This window comes from Aulostomus chinensis, chromosome 15 (assembly GCF_037954235.1).
Source record: "Aulostomus chinensis isolate RoL2024-O1b breed Wild chromosome 15, RoL_Achi_v1.0, whole genome shotgun sequence".
Lineage (NCBI taxonomy): Eukaryota > Metazoa > Chordata > Actinopteri > Syngnathiformes > Aulostomidae > Aulostomus > Aulostomus chinensis.
The window spans coordinates 17,907,914-17,929,201 of NC_141334.1; the positions used below are offsets into that span (position 1 = coordinate 17,907,914).

The 21,288-nt window shown below is 43.2% G+C and overlaps 2 protein-coding genes across 2 annotated transcripts; both read right to left on the reverse strand.

Moving 5' to 3' along the window:
- Window positions 1-2,961: 2,961 nt before the first annotated feature.
- Window positions 2,962-14,103, reverse strand: LOC147249019 (uncharacterized). The gene is made up of 6 exons (XM_086179119.1): window positions 13,402-14,103; window positions 8,420-8,494; window positions 8,142-8,294; window positions 7,759-7,966; window positions 7,314-7,502; window positions 2,962-3,051 (listed from the first exon to the last, which is right to left on the reverse strand). The coding sequence occupies exons 1-6, from the start codon at window positions 13,512-13,514 to the stop codon at window positions 2,962-2,964; spliced, it is 828 nt and encodes a 275-aa protein (XP_086035245.1). The 5' UTR covers window positions 13,515-14,103.
- Window positions 14,104-16,303: 2,200 nt separating this feature from the next.
- LOC147249020 (uncharacterized) lies at window positions 16,304-17,641 on the reverse strand. The gene is made up of 2 exons (XM_086226742.1): window positions 16,639-17,641; window positions 16,304-16,455 (listed from the first exon to the last, which is right to left on the reverse strand). The coding sequence occupies exon 1, from the start codon at window positions 17,594-17,596 to the stop codon at window positions 16,742-16,744; it is 855 nt and encodes a 284-aa protein (XP_086082868.1). The 5' UTR covers window positions 17,597-17,641; the 3' UTR covers window positions 16,304-16,455; window positions 16,639-16,741.
- Between the last annotated feature and the right edge of the window lie 3,647 nt (window positions 17,642-21,288).

A 21,288-nucleotide genomic window follows, 5' to 3' on the forward strand; every position in this document is an offset into this window, starting at 1 on the left:
TTGCTATTTCTTCCTCTCTTCAGCACCAAACCCTTTCTGAACAAGGTAAGTGGCTAACAAATTGAGAAGCTTGTGCAAATCTTGGATCTCATCCAGTGTGTAGAGCTCCCTAAATGTTTGTGTGAAGAATTATTAGCATAATGAAGCCATTCAAAGTATTTTTGGAGAGAAATATATATTTATTGTCTCTCCTACCAGCAAACAAGGAGACATATAGCCAGAGACACCTGCTAAAGTCTATTAGCTGTCGGTTAGCTTAGCACTGTGAATGCCAGTAGTGAGTGTTGTCGCGCCTTCAACAACTGTTGAAAAACAGCCTCTTCTTCAACGATTTTTTCTTGCATTTATTAGGATTCCATTTTAGCGTCGTGTTCATGCAATTTTATAATCAGACACAATGAGAGCTATTTTACTGTGTGATTGACCGAGCACCTTCAAACTAAAACAGCGCCCAGTAAAGCAAAACTTTTATCCACTTCAAGAGGCTGAAAAGATTTAAGAAATGTATGTATTCGAACTCTTATACAACAACAGAGGCACCGACTGGTTTTGGAACAACTTCACATCAACCATTGTGCTAACTCCAGCGCTAACGCTAACCTGCGCGAAGCTAACTAGCTAGCCTCTGCAGTTCCAGCTTCCTAAAGCGCGCATGGAGGGAGAAGCGCTTCTCTCTCGTTGGCTGGCAGCGGGAGGACAGATGTGAACTTCTGTAGAGTTAAATAATGGGCAACACTGCTTGACTTCGTCTATCAACGGAGTCAATAACAGAGAGGAATGTATGTAGAACGCAAACATTAATGCAAGTTAATGCTGGTTGGGGTTTGTTCTGACTTTGGTGAGTGTGTTTGCTCTTCAGTGTACCCCTGTGTTTGAAGTTAATATTATTGAATGAATACAAAGTTAATTCACCAAAATGTACAAGCATGTTGTGCCAGCAGGATGTTGTTTTTAAACCCTTCTCAATGCTGTAGAATCCTACTTGGTCTCAGTAGATTACCGGGCCTACATTGCGTTGCCTTTTCGATGATGAGCCTCTTTCTTGCCGTTGATTTGCTGATGTGTGGCTCCTGGTGAAACTCTGCAGATTTCTCTAAAACAACCATCTGTAATCAGGGATATTTTTTGCACAGACATGCAGGAGCGTGACTTGTTGATGGCATGTAGTAATTTGTGAAAGAAGCAGCACTACAAGCGCGATCATGAAGAATTTCAGAAGGAATAATATTAAAATGCAGGTTCATGAATATTGATTTGATTGAGGTGATTGTCACGTAGCTTCTTGTGGCTCCTTGGTTTGGACCAAGTATGTAAACGCATCAACAAGTTTTTTGTGATTGCTTGAGTTATTTCATGTCAGGGCTTCTTCTTCTAGATGCCTCGTGGCCGTGGCCATCGCTCTCGGGCTACAACCTGGTCAACTGTGACCTGGGAGCCACAGGAGCCTCGCTTCCACCATGATGCACGTATGTACCAGCGACTCCATGGAACATTGCTTTTATTTAAGGTGCCTGTTATACTCCCTGTTTGTAGAAGCCCTGGTTTACCAAGAATGTCTCCTAGTTAAATCTGTGTGTTTCCACTGGTTCCTGACAGGCTACGGTACTGGCTACCGGCACGCTGTCCAGAAATGGCCAGTTTCAGAGCTGACGGGAAAAAGCCACAAGCTGATCCTTCCAGTGGAGTCTCCACACCAGAAGGTAGAAGTGATGTGGAATTGAAATGAAATCAGTCCAAGTCAACATGATTTAGTGTTTATTTTTCCAAGCAACTGGTTGTTTTGTTTCAGTTTGGACTGATCGTTGGAGACTCCCACCTGCGAGGAGTCGTTGATGGTTTCGTTAGGATGCCTGAGGGAAGACTGGCCTTCGGTGTGATGTCAACACCAGGGGCCAGCGCCGCTGAGCTGAGGACTGAGGTCCTCCACGCTGTGGTGCCCCGTTCACCCGAGGTCGTCTGCCTCCTGGCTCCTAGCAACAATTTGACGAGGAGCAGGACCATCAGCCAGGCAGGAGCAGACTTCGGCTTGCTCCTGACCTCCGTCTGCAGGCGCTGGAGGAATGTACGTCGATGCTTTTAATGTTTGTTTGTTTGTTTTTAGTCATTTATCATAGGGTTAAATGTGGTAGGTTGTACACACTTTTAGACATGCATAGAGAATATTTAAATGTGTACGATGAGCAGTTTGATTTCATCTGCTGTTTTTTTAGGTCTTTGTTCTTGACTTCCCTCCACGTCTCAACATTGACGTGGCTCACCAGGAAGCTCTGCGCCGGGAGTTTCAGCACGTGGCTGCACGAATGGGTGAGTGCGTTTGTAAATTGGGCTACTTTTTTATTTGTGATTTTTCTTGGTTGAGGGATTTGGGTTCTTTGTGTCTGATTAGTGGAACTGAATCATGTTACTTTTCTGGATCAATAGGAAGTCTTTGTTAATAGTTGCATGTGACAGTTGATGTGTTCATCCAGAAACACCTGCACGTATCTAGGAAATCAAACTTACTGGTATTTGATGATTTACTGCCTTTTGCTGGTTACAGTTTGTGGAAGTCACATTTCCATAGTTACATTGTTTTTTGAGCCATCTTTCAAAAACACATTATCAGCTTTTGCAGAACCAAAAGTGTCTCTACGATCTGTGCAGGCATTCTAATGATTAGTGATTGTGATGTTTATTTCAGGTGTGAAGTACGTGCCTGTTGCTGAGCACTTCCCCCTGCAACGCCGTGAGCTGTGGTGCAGAGATGGTGTAAGTAAACCCGATGTTGTGATGGCAGCAGGAAATGTGTGACATGCATCTCTTTGTAGTTGACAGTAAAAGTTCATGTCTTCAAAGTCCAGTGTTGATTTTTGTCCATTTACGTTGAATGTGGTGTTTGTGAAGGTTCACCTGAGTGACAGCGATGGGATGAAGATCCTGATGAAGCTGCTGGTCTCAGCTGCTCACCGGCAGCTGTAGACATCAACCCAGCAGGATCCAGTCCCTCACAGACCCAGAGGTGACGGGTACAGCCCACCTCTGGGTGGAGAGAGGAGCACAGGAGGAGGCAGACTGGGACGGGACACGGAGAGTCCACGACCTCAGAGACCCAGAGGTCACTGGTGTTGGTGGCTGATGACGGGGACAGAGGAAGTCGGGACAGAGGACCTCCAGGTAGGAACTCCTAACTAAAGTGTGGATTTGATTGATGGATGGAGTGTTGGTTGTTTGAATGATGTTTTTAATGAGATGAGGATGCTGGATGATGAGGGAATAAACTCAACCCTGCATTGTCTTTCTCCTCCCTAGTCAAGCGTGAGAGCCCCCCCACCTCCTCATCCCTCTCTTCTCCTCGGGTGGCAGCAAGATCTTGTGCGGGGGTGTGGTCAGGCAACGTCAGGGTCCTTCTGCCGATGCTTGACCCTGTTCACTCATGAGACCGATGCAAAGAGACCAAGGTAGACCAGCCTTTATATCTGGGTGTAGCCTTGGTGGAGCAGGTCTCTTCAGGTAAGTAACGTTTAGCATGTTACTATGGCAACAAGCTAAATACACACCTGCATGTAACATGGCAACATTTTAGAAAATACACTTTATGGCCCTTCATCAAAAGAGCAGGACAAGAAGACAGACACATTTGTGTCCTGCAGTAGAGACCAGCTCACTGCTAGTTAGCTTAGCACAATCAGTAGCAGAAGGGGATGAATAGAACCTTTGACTTCTATTTCATCTTTTTATATTAAACCAGAAATGTTTAAACACATTAAACCTACAAGAACTTAGTCCTCCAAAATCTTCTCCTTTAGCACTCCAGGGGTTCTTTTTTCCTTCATTGCAACAGCATATTTCCATCCATTTTAATGACATTCAACAACAAAACACACACCATTCTATGTAGCTTTAACACACTTGTGAGTTCCTCCTACACCAGAACAGACATTTGCATATTAACATCAAATGCTGTTGCTAATGAAGGTTTTCTTTCCCCAAATGTCATAAAAAAGCAAAAGACACTGGTAGAGGTACTTCCACACGACTGGAATGGGGTTCAACTCCCTGCGGTGTCCATGCTTCCAAATATGACATTATTTCCTCCATGCAGTAGTAAGATTTTTAATAAGCATTCATGTATTTTTCATGTAACTTTAGAAATATGCCCATCTTATATCATTTGATGCTGCAAATACCTTCTGAAGCTTGGATTGCTTGGGTCTATTGGGTTCACACTTTTTATTTCTAGTCATCAACAAATGCTTTGTTTGGGATTTTTCTGGTACCAAATCACCGCCCAGTCAAGGAAGCAGTTTCAGCTCAGTGCCTGATTGGGAAGTTAAAATATTTCCTGGTTAGGACCCGAGCACTGGGCAGTGTGGGGGCCCTGCTCAAATCCAGGAACGTATTCATTTTTTCTTCAAAACAAATCAACATAATAAAAAAACTCATGAAACGTTGCTCCTCCAGGTGGTCTGGCAGTTACTTTACTGACTTTACACTTGAACAATCTTTCCCAGGGGCTTCATCCGATTCTCCTTCACTTTTGTCACTGCATACAAGCGACCCCAGCGATGGAAAATTGCAGAGCTTTATGAGGGGCTGCTGCATGCTGATGTTTCGCCATGATTCACGAAACCGTCACATCTCACTTTATTGTTTCAAGTCATGTAGATATGAGAAGACTGGACCACGGAAACAAACCTGTGTATTGGAGTTTAATCTCCTCTTCTATATATTAATGTGATATTCCTTGAGACTGCAATTCAATTCTAGATAACATCGCTAAATAAGTCGACAACAAACCTCTTCTTTCATAATTTCATGATCCCTTTATTTTAAAGGAATTTTGAATGCTAAATAAATTGATTTTCCAAGTAGGTACCATGTCATGTGACCGACGGACTCTGAATCAACACATCCATACACACACACACACACACACACACACACACACATATATATACAGGGGTGAAAGTGAGCCGTAACGCAGTTCTGGTAAAATATTCATGGCCGGAACGGAGTTCCGTTAAAAAAAGGAGAAGGGAGCTGTCAAAATCCCATATTAAATAAAGAAAACCACGTCTGAACGTGTGGGAGGAAGGCATTCTCCCTGTTGCATGTAAATTCACTCAGGGGAATATGTACGTTCAAAACTGTTAGCATGGACAAAGACAAAGAGTGAGTAAATTAGTAGTGTATGGAACATGTAATGGGCAGCACGGTGGTGCAGTGGTCAGCACTGTCGCCTCACAGCAAGAGGGTTCCAGGTTCGAGTCCCGGCTCCATCAGGGATCTTCCTGTGTGGAGTCTCCATGTTCTCCCTGTTCCTGCTGGGTTCTCTCTGGTACTCCAGCTTCCTCCCACAGTCCAAAGACATCAAGAGAGGACGAGGCTGATTGATACTCTAAATTGACCGTAGGTGTGACTGTGAGAGTGAATGGTTGTCTGTCTCTATGTGTTGGTCCTGTGATGGACTGGTGACCTGTCCAGGGTGAACCCTGCCTCTCATCTGAAGGCTGCTGGTATAGGCTCCACCCCCCCACGACCCTTACTATAGTAAGGGATAAGCGGAAGACGATGAATGAATGAATGAATGCCAAAAAGGCGCATTTCAGAACAGGTCCAGGTCGAGAACCGGATTTTTCTATCACCCGTCTCTCCATCTTGTTTGGGAGAAACATGTATAGTTCTTCCTTCTCACTTCAAAACAAAAGTAGAAATGTATGTTTCTCTCTTGAGAAACATTCAATGTTTCTACAATGTTTTTCATACAATGTAGACCTGCAAGTCATGAGTAACACACTGCACTGTGTCACCTAGACATACTTTACAAAAAGGAAATTAATTCAGATGTTTGATAGCTTTACTCTTCATTTAGAAAGGTGTGTTACAAGTACATCAATAGCATAACAGCATAATGTTATGTATTATAATGTGAGGCTGCTGCCCCTTGGTTCTGCCCCTCTGTCACAAAGATTGTTCAATAGTTTTTTTAAGAGCTTCTTCCTGCCTGCTTGGACCTTTCAGCCGTTCCGTTTGTTGGTGTCTTGTACAATTCCTTCGAACAAAGTCAACTAAGTTCCTAATACTTAATTTTCATGAGTCTGTGATTCTGCTTTTATGTTGAAGGCAACATTTATAGATAGATAGAAAAATGTTGTTTTTTTACGAGAACTCACATCTTGTGGGTTTTTGGGGGCGTAACTTGTCAAGTGTACTGCACTGAAAGATGGAAACTAACAGAAATATATGTGCTTCATAGAACAGGAAATGTAACATCTTCTGAGGTCAAATCTCAACTACCAACACTTCTCTTAATTGTAGTGCACAAGGAACAGGAATACTGTCATTCATGTGTTTATGTTCCTAAATGTAAGTCAAATAGCCACTGACCTTCCTCTGAAAGCCTTATGGTCCAGATATATTTGATCCTGTTGGAGGACACCATGGTGCAGACTTCAGGAGAGAGGGTGTCCCAGCTGTCAAGGAAGTCTGACAGGTCCTTCACAATGCTGTCCAGCTGCCTATCATCATCAAAGATGTTTGGGACCCACCGGCCTTTCAAAGAAAAGTGGGGCTTCTGAAAAGAAGAAGGCTTTCCTCAAGACAGTCAGCATCTCTAATTCTCTGATTCCATAATTGGTTCATGGGTGTTAAATACATCACATGACTTTACATCACAAGGTGATCCTTCACTTTTTAAACGGATCAGGTTAAGTGTTTCCCTGTAATTTGATCATTTTTTGTTGCAAAAATGTTCCATAGGAATGGTAAATTTATTACATGTCAAGTAGAGACTTCCCTTTAGTTTATCATCTCCACCAGGGGTCCCCAAACTTTTTTCTGTGAGGGCCACATAACTTTTCCCTTCTCTGATGGGGGGCCAGTTTGTAACAGAAAAAGATCGCAGGGGTGCCTAAACGTAAAAATGTATTGTTTTCCAGAAAGCCACACTACCAAATAAAATGGGTTCTTCACAGAAAAAAAGTCAGGAAATATATGATGACACTACCAAATCACCCTCTCTGGGTCTAGGATTCTTTTCTGGGGGTTGCCAGATAGGGGCACAGACTGCAGAAGGGTGGAAGAGAATGTCACGTTCTATGCGTGTATGAAATAGTGACTGACTGACTGTGTTCACACCAAACGGCAATGCGAATTGTCGTGTCGCTTTGTTGGCAAATGACGCGAATATAAACATATTGATCCAGCGATCAAATTCGTGCGAACAAAGCAACGTGAAAATTCACGTCACGTTTGGTGTGAACACATCTTAATAGTTAACAATGAAAATACTTCCTAGCTCTCTATCAATTTTATTATCAAATACAAATACACACATATGGAAAAAAAATCAAAATGCGTCGCTGGTATTGTTCAGGGGGCCGGGCCAAATGTGGAGGCGGGCTGTGTCCGGCCTGCGGGCCGTAGTTTGGGGACCACTGATCTACACCACTGTGGTCCACAATGAAGGTTACAAGCTCTTCCTTTTTTTGCCACCTGGCTTCAACTGCTTCTGCTGCTTTGTCCTGAAGCGAGAGAAATACCAATTATTTTTCTACTAAAACCAAATTTCTCCATAAGTGAATGTCACCAGAGTTTGAAGATGGTAGAAGCAATAAGCTGAGCAAATCTGATCAACAGTCGTTATAGTTAGAATTCTTCATTGTGAACCAATAGATATGAATGTTGTTATTTTATGTTGGAAAAAGGAGAGGAAATTAAAGGAAAAACAGTTTTAGAAGTCAAGACAGTCTGATGCCACAATTAGCGGTCCATGCTTACCCTGATCATGACAATGTGGCTGACATTACACTCAGCCTTAAGTTTCTTCCTCATAAATGTGTCAACATTGACAAGTTCTCCCTTGCCAGGCTTGACGAGTTCTTCAAGGGCATCAAAAAAATGCCAGCCTTTCTCAGGGCCTCGTTTGTGGAATGCCACAAAGGGATTTCTTGTTCCCAGACGGTACGTCACTGCAGCTGGCTCGTACCTTTGTGGATGGTGAGAGTAGAGTGGAAAAATGGGATGAACAGTCACAAATTAATTCAAACATAACAAAAATAAATACATAAATAAGTCAAACCAGTGACAATAAATTATTGTATATAATACTAATATAATCCTAAGTGTGACACAGTAAACTTTAAAGTCTTTCCAGTACTTACTTCCCACCAAGAATTGTCACCAGGAGTGACAAAGTTGTAGGATGCAGCTTGTGACTGAGCTTGTCTTTGTGTATCACTGAGACCAGTAGAAGACATGGCTGTCCATTCACAAAGACACGCTGCACTGTCCTTTCAGTGCACGGGACAGGACCTCTGTTGAGATGAAAGGTAGAACAGAATAAACACTAGTAAACTGATTAATAGGGAGTAGATCTGTGGAACTGCATTTGAGAAGGATTTGTAGGAATGAAACACCAGTTTGCAGACTGGAGAATGACCTTTTACTAGGAGCTGGAAGGGATGCAGTCATCCACCTGTCAATATCCACCTGTAGAGTAGGGAAGTCCTCACACCTTGAAACAAATAAACAAAACGCTTGTAAGCTATGTAGATGACATTAAATATGACCAGTCTCTATATTTGTTAACATATGAGGACTGTATTTGGTGTTTTAGAATAAATTAAGTCCAGTCATTTGATTTACAAAACACATGTATACATTTTAATTCTCCAGATTAAAAAAATCCTTACACCACGTCAACACAGTTGACTCTTCTTCTCACGACAGGACAAGCTGCATTCTTGCACCGTTGCAGGATTTCTGCTGTCGTGAGGAATTCAAGAGGACGTGCAACCATGTCTTCCTCTGTCCATACGCATCCCATGAGGTCCCTTTGAAGCGCCCAATGGTGTTTAGCCACAAGAATTTACCCTTAATAGGAATAAGTGGAAGACAATGGATGGATGGATCTTTTGTAGCACTGGGACAGACTTCACATCATTTAGATTTCCTGCTAGAAGTTTGTCTTCATCCGTGGATACCAGTTGCTTTGTATGGACCAGCATGGGAGACCATTGACCAGGCAGTCCTTTGAGTGTGAGGCGTTCAGGTAGGCGACAGTGTCGGGTGTGTTGTTCATGGCAACTGTGTTTAATTGTTCCCTGGACGTTGACATTTACAGGTATATCACCTTCTGTATCATCAGGGTCTTCTTCTATGGACAGGAAGTAAGTTGTACAACCAGAAAACTTGCAGACAGCCTTACCCCTCCAACAGACACTTTCAGTTTTTGGACTTGGACTGCATTTTATTTATTAGTCTTGAAGGACAGGACACCAAACTTGTTTACAGAGCCTATTTTGTGGCTCATAACATCAGCCAGCCTTCCTTCAAGGTTCTGTGTCCTCCTCTGTCAGCTGGCTGAATTGCTGCCCACTCCGTTCTTGTCAGGCTTACACTGAACTCTTGGGGGCAAGAGGGCAATTCTTTTCCAAAAGATAACTGTCTCTTCACCTGGTCCTTATCTCCAAACTCTGAGGTTTGGGTATCTGTGGTACATGAAGGACAGTGCCATGGGGATATGGCAGCAATGTCTTGAATACTTTGGAAGCCAACACAAACAGGGTGACACCAGTCTTTGCAGGCTCCATTGGGCAGACGGCTCATTAGGATCATTTGGCCGTCAACAAATACAAAATAAGGTGTCATCCACAAACAAAATGCTGTCAGTTTGAATGCACTCAGACATTTCATCTCCACTGGTTTCAGTCACAACCATTGTTTCTTCGTGTGTTTTCTTTATGCCTTCCTCCATTTCCAGTGGTTTCACAACATCTCTACTAACAGGCACCGTCATTATTGATGCTTTTTACAACACTGGGATCCACATGGGTCTCCTCTTGAACTGCTTCAGTTTCATACTGTTCCTTTTCTTCAAGTCTGTCCTTCATCTCAGACTCTGTCTTTTTTCCTCATCTTCCCGTTAATTTTCTTCAAGTCTGTCCTTCATCTCAGACTCTGTATCTTTTTTCCTCATCCATCCATCCATCGTCATCTTCCGCTTATTCCTACACATTAAAGGTCGCGGGGGGTGGAGCCTATCCCAGCGTCAACGGGCGAGAGGCGGGGTTCACCCTGGACAGGTCGCCAGTCCATCGCAGGGCCAACATAGAGAGACGAACAACCATTCACACTCACAGTCACACCTACGGTCAGTTTAGAGTATCAATCAGCCTCGTCCTCTCTTGATGTCTTTGGACTGTGGGAGGAAGCTGGAGTACCAGAGAGAACCCACGCAGGAACAGGGAGAACATGGAGACTCCACACAGAAAGATCCCGTGCTGGAGCCGGGACTCAAACCCGGAACCTTCTTGCTGTGAGGCCACAGTGCTGACCACTGCACCACCGTGCAGCCCCCTTTTTCTTCATCTTCTTGTTAATTTTCTTCAAGTCTTTCCTTCATCTCAGAGTCTGTCACTTGTTTCCTCACCCTCTTTTTTTCCTCAGTTGCCTTTTCACCAGAGTCACTTTCTGTTCATACCAACTGCTTGTGCTCCCTTGTATCACACTGATCATTTTCATAGTATAGAGAAGTACATGTATTCCTTTCTTTCTGCCTCAACAACACCCTTGTTCTAATGAACCTTCCGTCACTGTGCCATACAGTGTACAGCCATTTCTTTTTTTTTAATTCTTGTCCTTGAATATTTTTCCTGCCCACATTTCCCACCTGGGGTGATTCCAATGTATCTTTTGAGTAAGATTTTCAAAAGCTGACAGTTCAGTGAGGATTTGGTCCTGTCCTCCTGACTCTGTCCATAAATCTGGAAGGCCGTGTCTCTGACCTCTTCTTAATTTGAAGCCTTAGTAATGAAAGAAACATGTATTTATAATGGTAACTTGGAGTAGAAAACAGTGCTCACATGCAAACTTTTTTTTGCAGGGAGGGGCTGATCAGTATTTATCTGAGTGCTGTCAGTATTTATCAAATATTGAATTTTTCTGTGCCCCCCCTTCATTACCATATATATGCCATGTATATGTGTGAATACACACACATATATATACATATATACTGTGTATATATATATATATAAATACATATATACTGTATATATATATAGATACTGTATGTATATATATAGATACTATATATATAGATACTATATATATATATATATATATATATATATATATACACTGTATATATGTATGTATGTATGTAAATATATATATATATTAGGGGTGTGCATTGGCACTGCCCTCACGATTCGATTCGATTCGATTACGATTCAGCAGGTAACGATTCGATTCGATTCTACAATGCATTGCGATGCATTGCAATGCATCAAAATTCTACTGACCATAAGTGCTTTTTCACACACAGTAAAATAGCAGCTTTAAGACAAGGCACTTCCTGAACTCCTGTGCAAACATGAATCAGTAATTACACTTACACTACCGTAACAACAGGCACCCAGCAATAAAAATATTCAGTTAAACACAGTAACCACTTATTACTTTGAAAATTTATTTCAAGTAGTAAAGTCAAGTGCAACATTTCTTAACAAAACAGAAGCTTAGCAGCTTTATGAAAATGGAAATTATATACCTGAGATGAGAATCCTATCTGGCAATCACATCAGTTGCATACAACAAAATATCAAGATGTGAAATGCCTTGTAAAGTAAACCAAAAATTGATTGAGTAGGCTTAGCCTACTAACAAATTTGTTCAAATAACTTCTTCTAAGTACATCATCAACAATCTGTTTCAGAGTGAGAAAATCTATAGTTTGACCTGAGCCTGCATCAAAACTTCTCAGAGTTCAGCATTTGGGAATTTCAAGGTTCTTGTGTAAGAACACAAGCTGATCAACATGGTCCGGTTTGAGAGTGCTTCTTTTTGCAGTGATAACATCTCCTGCAGTGGAGAACACTCTCTCTGCTGACACACTTGTCCCTGGGACGCACAAGTATATCTTTGCCAACCTAGAGAGGAGAGGAAATGTGCCCATATGGCGATGCCACCACTCCAAGGGATCCTCAGAGAGAGGCACAGATGGGGATCTACAGTACAAGTCCATTTCCTCCTCAGCACTGGCATCGACAGTCTTACTTTGTACTGCAGGTTCACCGATGTCATTGAATGCAGGTTCACCGATGTCATTGAAAGCAGGTCCCAGCAAACTCAAAAGCAGCGATGAGGCCCTTCTTCTGGGAGCAGAGGGGCCTGCTGAGTCGGACACATCATCCACAGACAGCAACTCTTCCTTGATTCCTGAACTTTCTGTTTCACGAGCCGCTTCATCTACTTCTGTCTTATGTCTCTTCTCATACTGTGTTTGAACAAATAAATAAGAGCAAAAAACAGCAGTTAGCAGCACTTTCTCAGCCAATGCTAACATCACAACAGATAACTATTTTTCTCAGTCTTAACATTTTGCTGACTATGTAGCTTCTTATTTAACATTTATTATTACATTTATTATGTGAGTTTTACAAGAAGAATATAAATTACCTCCAGGGATGCAGCTTCTGAAGTCACTCCTGCGTAGACATCCAACCTCTCCTCCTCTGTCAGGAAAGGTAACCCCTTAAAGCGAGGATCAAGGGCAGAGGATGTGTGAAGAATTTTCTTCTCTGCCCCACTGTTGTACCTCTTAAGGAGATCTGTTTTGATGGCATTCTTCACATCGCGGATCAGTGGTTGGTCTCCAATAGTGTCTGACATGCTCTGGAGGAGTTGGGCATATACTGGTGCAATGAGGCTGACTGTAGGACTGCTCTCCTCTGACATAAAAACAGTGGCATCCTTCAATGGTTTTAATGTCTTCACTGCTTCCTCCACGTTAGCCAGATCTGCTCTGCTGAGAGTCACGATGTCACTTTCTTCTACACTGAGGGCAGGTGACAGCAGGGTGGCATGCACTGCAGCTTGCAGTTGCAAAAACCTCTCCATCATATCATGAGCACTATTCCACCTTGTGGTGACATCGGTTATCAGTTTAAGAGGACGTGTCAGTTTAAGAACGATTCGCTGGTTTTCTTCAAATAGGTGCTTTGCCTTTGTGCTGCGGTGGAAGTATGCCGAGATACGTTGGACTCTCCCCAGAAGCCTGGAGACCGTCGGTAATTGAAGCGCCCGCTGTGCAGCGAGGTTCAACGTGTGCGCGAAGCACTTAACATGAGGGAACTTCCCAATTTCAGCAGCACTTATCATATTAGCGGCGTTGTCCGTCACCAGCACAACACTTTTATCTGTTAGCTGCCATTCCTCCACAACATCCAAGAGTAGACTCGCCATATGAGCACTAGTGTGGCTCTCGTAAACTGCTCTTGTCTGGAACACGTGTGATACAATCTGCCAATCTTCGCTAACATAATGTGCAGTAATGGTTCCATGGGAATCTGTTGCTACTGAAGTCCAGGCATCAGTTGTAACTGCTACACGACTGGCTTTAGACATGGATTCCATTACCTTTTCTTTGGTTTCTTTGTACAATGCGGGAAGCACAGAATCGGTGAAGGTAGCTCTTGTCGGTAGCTTATACCGGGGCTCAATTGTTTTAAGCATGTGGCGAAAACCCGCATTTTCCACAACAGAATAGGGTCGTAGATCCTTCGCTATGAAGCGCGCCACCGATCGTGTGATCCTCTTGGCTCTCTCGGAGTTGTGTGGCAATGTTGACACCAGTGACTCGTCACTTCTTGGCTGGGATGTGTCGACTTTATGTGTTGTTGTTGAAGCCAACTCAGGATGCCAACCATCAACATGGTTCGTGAAGTTAGTTGTATTTCCAACGTGCTTAATCTTCATGTGGCAGGTTTTACACACCGCATAAGTCTTGTCTAGTTTCCCATCAACTTAATAGAATCCGAAGTGTGCCCATATGTCCGCTTTCCAAACTTTGGGTGCGTTTTTAATCACCTGCCTTTCGCGGTCATCTCTCCGCGCTTCAGCCATGCTTACAGTGCTGCTGTTGCGCTAGCTAGCGCCGCCGCTGAGCATGTGGCTACATCGCGACGTTGCTCCGGAAATGCCACCAGAAGTAATTGAAACTTGACAACTTTATTGTTCTCTCGAGGCCCGAAAACAAATAGCGACATAATCGATTCAGGCACATTGCCGCATCGATGCTGAATCGGCCATGCCCCGCATTACGATGCATCGCCGAATCGATTATTGTTGACACCACTAATATATATATATATATATATATATATATATATATATATATATATATATATATATATATACGCGACCATAGCATATACACGCATATATACGCGACCATAGCACCCAGGATTCTGCCGAGGGGCTGCACCCACACATATTTAATTCCCCCCCCCCCCCCAATAATCCAAGTGCTAATTAAATTGTTTGTCCAAGTTATTTAATGTCTTAAAAAAGAAAAGAAAAAGAAGTACGGGTCATTATGGATCGCCCCAAAAAGTTTTATTCTTCAAAATGTTTAGTGCACTGTTAACTTAAAGAGGACACTTAGGAGTCTGGAAGCCTGTGAGGTCATGCAGCCAAAACCAAGGTAACTGTAACTACGTATCAAATGAAGAAGCAGAAGCAAACAGAAAAAACACTGTAACAACCCTCAAATCAAAGGCTCAGGTCGTTGGCTCCTGCTGCGGGATGCTTCAACGTGTTCATATTATCAGAACATGATCTGTGGAGATGAGTCATTCTCTAAATTGTACGGGTAAGAGACGCAACCCTACCAGATGAAAGAAAAAGCAGTGAAATGTGATTTTGCATTTTCACAAATCAAATAAAGGTTTCACAAATCAGAGACTGTCTTTATATTTGTCTACCACCTCTGCAGGATAATCCAGTCCAGATTTGACAAGTCTAGGTGCAGTGGTTTTTCATCTGGACCTGGTCTAATGTGGACTAGATGAGGAAAAAAAGCAGTAAAATGTGGATTTATTGCATTTTCAAAAATCAAATACAGGTTTCACAAATCAGAAACTGTCTTTATATTTGTCTACCACCTCTGCAGGATAATCCAGTCCTGATTTGAAAAGTCTAGGTGCAGTGGTTTTTCATCTGGACCTGGTCTAACGGAGACTAGATGAGGAAAAAAAGCAGTGAAATGTGACTTTCTTGCATTTTCACAAATAAAGGTTTCACGAATCAGAGACTGTCTTTTTATGAGTCTGCCACCTCTGCAGGATAATCCAGTCCAGATTTGACAAGTCTAGGTGCAGTGGTTTTCATCTGGACGTGGTCTAATGTGGACCAGATGAGGAAAAAAGCAGTAAAATGTGGATTTATTGCAATCTCATAAATCAAATAAAGGTTTCACAAATCATAGACTTTCTTTTTATGAGTCTGCCACCTCTGCAGGATAATCCAGTCCAGATTTGACAAGTCTGGGTTCAGTGGTTTTTCATCTAGATCTGGTCTAATGTGGTCTATATGCCTGAAAAAAGCAGTGAAATGTGATTTTATTGCATTTTCACACATCAAATAAAGGTTTCACGAATCAGAGACTGTCTTTTAATGAGTCTACCACCTCTGCAGGATAATCCAGTCCAGATTTGACAAGTCTAGGTGCAGTGGTTTTTCATCTGGACCTGGTTTTATGAGGTCTAGGAATACAACAGAAATGGAGGAATATCCCCTTTGGCATTTTCACAAATAGAATAAAAGTTTCACAAATACATTCGTGGGTGTCAGGCAAAGTTCATGTTTTACCCAAAAGGTCTAAAATGTTTTCACATCAAAAAGTGTCCAAAAAAAAAGACATCAGTGCAGAAACAGTCGCCGTCCACGTTACGTTCACATCCCCTTGAAAGTGCTTGGTTTTCTTTGCATTGGTTTCACAAATATTAAAATGTTGGATGCACGGATTGGTTTTGATCCATGCAGGTCCCCTGTTCAAGAGTTTTCTATTCTTAAGAAACAACTGAACTGATATCAGTACTTCATGAGTACGATTGATGTCATGTATGTTTTGAGGCTCAGATCAAACAAGTGATTTCTACTAAATCACATTTCTTCAGTGGAAAAAAAAAATCTGAGGATCTTTTGGAGTGGAGAAGCTGATCTAATAAATACTGACTCTGGATCAGCACGAACCACTCAGAGCTGTGTTGAGAATATAGACCCCCATCAACAAACACAACCACTTCCATATGTTTGAAGGTAGAAAACAGGAATTACATCATGACTCCTTTATAATTAAACAATCCAATACAAAATGATGAATATCAGGGTTGTTTTTTTTTAATAAATAACAATTTACAAAATTTCACATACATTCACAAACACTGAACTATTAATGGACATCGGACACCAAATGAAAAGTTCCATGTTGTCCTTCTGGTCAAAGATGAAGAAAATGGGGCCCTGACTTTGTCCCCTCCCCTTCGTTCCCCTCATATGTGGCCACGTCAGGCCAGGTGTTGTCTGGCTCCATCTTTGGTATCCTGGGTTGGACTGTGAGCCCCAGGAAGAGGTGTCTGCTGGGCTCAGCTCCACAAAGGCCTGGTGAAAGTCCTCCATCACTGGTGCTTCCTTTTTTAGAAATGAAATACAATGGAAATTCATGAAGACAACCTTCTAATAATGATAATAGACTGGATCTGTTCTGGTTGTCACATACACATCTCAGCAGTCCAGTCCAAAAGGGGGAAATTAGGTAGATTATTCATTCAGACATATTCAAACTTTCACAGGTCCAGCCTTAAAATCTCTTACCTGGTCCTTTTAGTGAAGAGGTTTTCCATGTCCGTCTCTCTGAGCTGCCTCCCAGACCAGGACCCTTGAGCCTGCTGCAGGTGTTGAGCCAAAGCTCTCACAGCTAAAACAGGGTCCTGGGTTTCCTGAGACTTGGGACATGGCTGGAACTTTTCAGAAGCTCGATCTCCTTCTTCAGGTCGAGCAACTGTTTCCTGTGAGCAGAGGGTTTCACCTTCATCCTCTCTTGCTCTTGTCGAGCCTGGATTTGTGCCAGCCTCAACGCAGATGCTGCCTCAGCACGTTCGGCTTCCTTCAGCCGCGCTTCTCCGTGCTGATACATTTCAGCAGCCTCCTGGCTTAGTTTCTCCCCCTCCTTGGCTTTTTTCATGACCTCCAGGGCCATGTTTGTCACGCTCTCTTTCTCTCTGTCCAGCTCCTCTCTCTGTTGCTTCAGAGTCTCTCTCTCCTGTGCCACAACCATCTCCTTCTCTCTCAGCTCTTCAGCACGACGCCTCAGTCCCTCTTGTTCCTGTGCCACTCTGCTGGCCTCTTGTTCAGCCTTCTGACGTCTTTCCTTTTCCTTGGCATGGAAGTTCTTCCAGTCTTCTGCCAGCTTCCTCTTCTCCTCTGCCCAGTCTTGCATCACTGTCCTGTACTCTGCTGTCACTTCTCCAAGCTGCTGCTCACTTTCACACAGCTGAGCTTTCACTTTTTCCAACTGGGCGGAGACATCGTTGCAGGTCTCACGCAGTTGTGTGTTGCTCTGGGCTGCCGACTCCTCAAGACACTTCACATTAGCCTTGTGTGTCATTTCCAAGACTTCTACGTCCTTTCTATGCTGCTGCTGGACACTCTGGAGCAACGTCTGGCTCTGGTCTCGCTCCAGTTGCAGAGCTTTTACCAGTTCCTCCAGCTGGAGGATACGAGCCTGATCCACTTGTCGCTGTTCAGTCAGTTCCGTGAGCTTTGACTGCATCAGCTGCTGTTGTTCTAACAGCTGCTGCAGATTTAAACAGCTTTGTCCTGGAACTGCTCCCTGGGTGTTCTTTCCTGTGGCAGGAGAGGCATGATTGGTTGGGCTGTGTTGTTGGTGGTTGTTGAGGAACGGAAGAGTGTTGTCCTCTCTCTTGGACGGCGTATTTTTCGGTCCAAATATTCTTGCTGTCTATTTGTCCTCTCTCTCCTCATGACCCTTGAGGCCTGGTCTGTCAGCTCCAAACAGCTTGTCTTCTCCGTCCTCTGTCACTTGTCCTCTGGAGACCTCTGGCTTTGATTGTTTGGCCGTGTGTGTGGAGGTCTCCTGGAGGAACTGTCTGGCATCGCTGGCAAGGAATTCCTCCAGCCGGTCTCTTGTATTGCGGGATCGAGTAGGGGTGTTGGGTCTTGGTGTTTTCTCTTGGCCGAACACACTGTCATTATCCATCTTAAATCTGACAGTCTTCCTGCGGGGAACGATCCCCGCAGGGGTAGCAGGGGACTGACCAGGTCCATTTGTGGGGTTGTCGTTTGACAGAGTCTTCTCTGAGCCACCCTGACTCCATTTTCCTGGCAGTTTTTCCATCATCCTTAAATAAACCATGAATGAACTCATCTGAAGCTGACAGACTTTCAGATCCTTTCTGGTCGTTCATAGCAGGCTTGTTGTGGAATTCTCATTCTCAGGTCGAGTGGAAGATTTGGATTTTGAACCTGAAACACGAAACAGCCTATCTAGTAATTCTTTATTGGGACCTCCAGGTCCTCTCTTCTTGTCGCCTTTGGACATTTAAATTCAAATTTACCACACATTTATGTGTATATTCAACAGCTACTTAATAAAATTGGGTAAAAATTATCTCTTAATTGCTCGTAGGTAAGACCTGATAATTACCAATAAAAGTTAATATCAATAACTCGTACTGATTCAGATAAGGAAAGATTTACCCCCATCAACGTAGGCCAACAGGACCCCATGCGCATTTTTCCACTCTTTAAGCACTCTAGCCGAATACTCTTGTAAGTGAATATGCTTTTTTAACACTGGCCATTGTCTCTGAGAGCCCTGTGGCAAAAACTCAGGTAGAAAGAGGAAGTGGAGTCTTGCCTGAAGCATATGGAGTTTATTTATCTCCAAAACCACTCCATCGGTGTCGTATTTGAACGACATGTCGTGACTGTCATCCAGATAGGCAGGACGGACAGCCACATGGATGTCATCCATCCTAAAAAATGCCTCTGTGTCCCCATTGGCGTTCATCAAAGCCATCCAAGATTGCCAATGTGTTTTCTGGAGCAATAAACATCAATGACATGGTTGTGGAATGAGTGTGTATGAAATGTGTGAAGAGATGTTGTTAATGAATAAAATCGAATGAAATAAAGTTGTTTTTAAGTTTTTTTAGGGTTTGGGTTAGTTACAGTTAGTACGGGCAGTGGAGTATGGACTCAAGAACCCCCCTTCAATGAGGCCCTTCTGAGACATGCTGGATTTGTTGATGTCCAGCAGAGGAATGAGTGTGGCGAGGAAGATGCCTCTACTTTGTAGACAGGCAAGGGTCTCCACATTTTCCAGGATTTCACATATTTAATACGTTAAGTATTCAGTTCAATTTTTATCATGGTCACAAAAAAAATTCATTCATTCTTCACACATGGTGATTTATTTTTTTTTTTTTAAATTTCTGGAACTACTTCCGTTCCATGGGCCACAGGAACAGGATAAAGTGAGCGAGGAGTTCCTGGACGACCAGCTCATGGACATCCCCATGCCCAAAGAACCTGCCACCATCAATGTTGAGGAGTTGTGGGGGAGTACTTCCTCAACAAAGAGCAAGGGGAGAAATATTATGCAACACCATGTGTATAATCAATAAAACATAAGAAAAGCTAAGCATTGGAGCAATAGACACTCTTGGTTAGTTTTTTTTAAAGGTGAGCGGTTTGAGGCAGTATGGAAGGCTTTCAAAGATCGCCACATCTGTGCTTGTCCTCCCACATTAAAATGCTGATGCTGGGAGGGTGTTCTCCATGGTTGGTCTAAACAAGACCAAGAAATGGTTGGTTTAGAGCCAGTGTTACAAGCAGGAGCCACCAACCCCTGACCTAAAGGCCTCAAAGCAAGCCACAAACTCTTACAATTAACACACACACACACACACTGAATTAACACACATACACAAGCAGCAAAATGCTCATGTGAAATGTAACGCCGTTTTCACACCAAATGCGAATGTGAATTTCGCATCGCGTCATTCACGCAAATACGCTAATTTGCTCTCCTGCCCAAGTAACAAGTATTTCCTGCAACGTTTCTTTCCGTCATTTCACCATGAATATTCACAGAACTGTTGCGTTGTACCTGCCGTGGAAGGCAGAAATACGTCGGAAAACTAAACGCTGTGGTATCTGGGTTATCAACACCATGTAGAGGCGAGCTCAGCTCGGTGAACTTCACCGCTCAGTGAACCGAGCTCCTCCAGGGGCTCCGTGTGGATAACCGCCGCTTCAAGCGGTATTTTTGGATGACGACTGGCCAGTTTGACAACCTGCCAGCTAGGATCGGTGACAGAATTTCACGAATGGACACCAATTTATTCAACTGGTTCTTGTCATTTTGATACGTAGTGTCATATAGCACCTGGTTTTCCACACATTGCCACAATCAGCTTGTCCGCCATCTTGTTAGTCACAGTCAGCAGACATTGGGACATCCTCGAAGCTGATTGGCTGTCTTGACGCGAATTTTTCGCCAAAGTTCAATATTTTCAACTTGCGCAAATGGCTAATATTTCGCCTCGTGAATTCGCAACCTCATTCGCACCTGCTCGACTGAAAATTCGCATCATTCGCGCATTTGCATAGACTTTGAATGGAAACTGTTCGTGCGAATTCGCGTTAGGTGTGAACACACAGTAAAAAGTCAATAAATATTTTAGTTTGAATGAATTTATGCGTCGTTTGTCAGACATCCATCCCCACCTCAACAAAATCCCCGTCGTGGCCGGTAAAATCTCACAAAACTTGAGAGCCCTGAGTTATGTTTGTTTCTCCATGCAGCGACTTGTCCGGGCAAACCAGCCATGGTGCCGCCAGGGACGGATTCAAACGTTCGCTTCAAGTCATGGCACGTAACACAGATGCACGCCGAACACAAGTGAAGAGGCATATTTCATCATTTCATGATGTACCACTTGCATTCACGCTATCCACAGCAATAGCCGTATGGAAATAGCTACCTTCACTTCTGCAGCTCGACAGCAGCGGGAGCAACAGGAAGGTATCAGTCAGGTCTCTGTCCTGCTCGCTGAAAAAAACGCAGTCTGACACATGCGCAATTTGGAGCACAGCACTCGTGACTTTGGGGGATATTTTCCCCTATTTTTCCACGAACAATTGTTAATATTCGTGAAGAGGTCAAATTTACCCATAACTTTGTAATTCCTTGGCTGACTACAATAATCGAGTTAATTTTATACAGTTTGCATAGATTATATTTACCACTCTCATAAATCACTTCATTCACTGCAGGCACAGGGAAGATACGCAGACTCCACTTGTTAAAGGTGTTAAAGAAAGTTATTGTCACATATTATTCACACATATAATTACACTGGGGACGGCTTGTTCAATGTCAGATTTATGTGTTCACATGTGGTCCAGCAACATTAAAGCTTGAGATAAACTGGTATG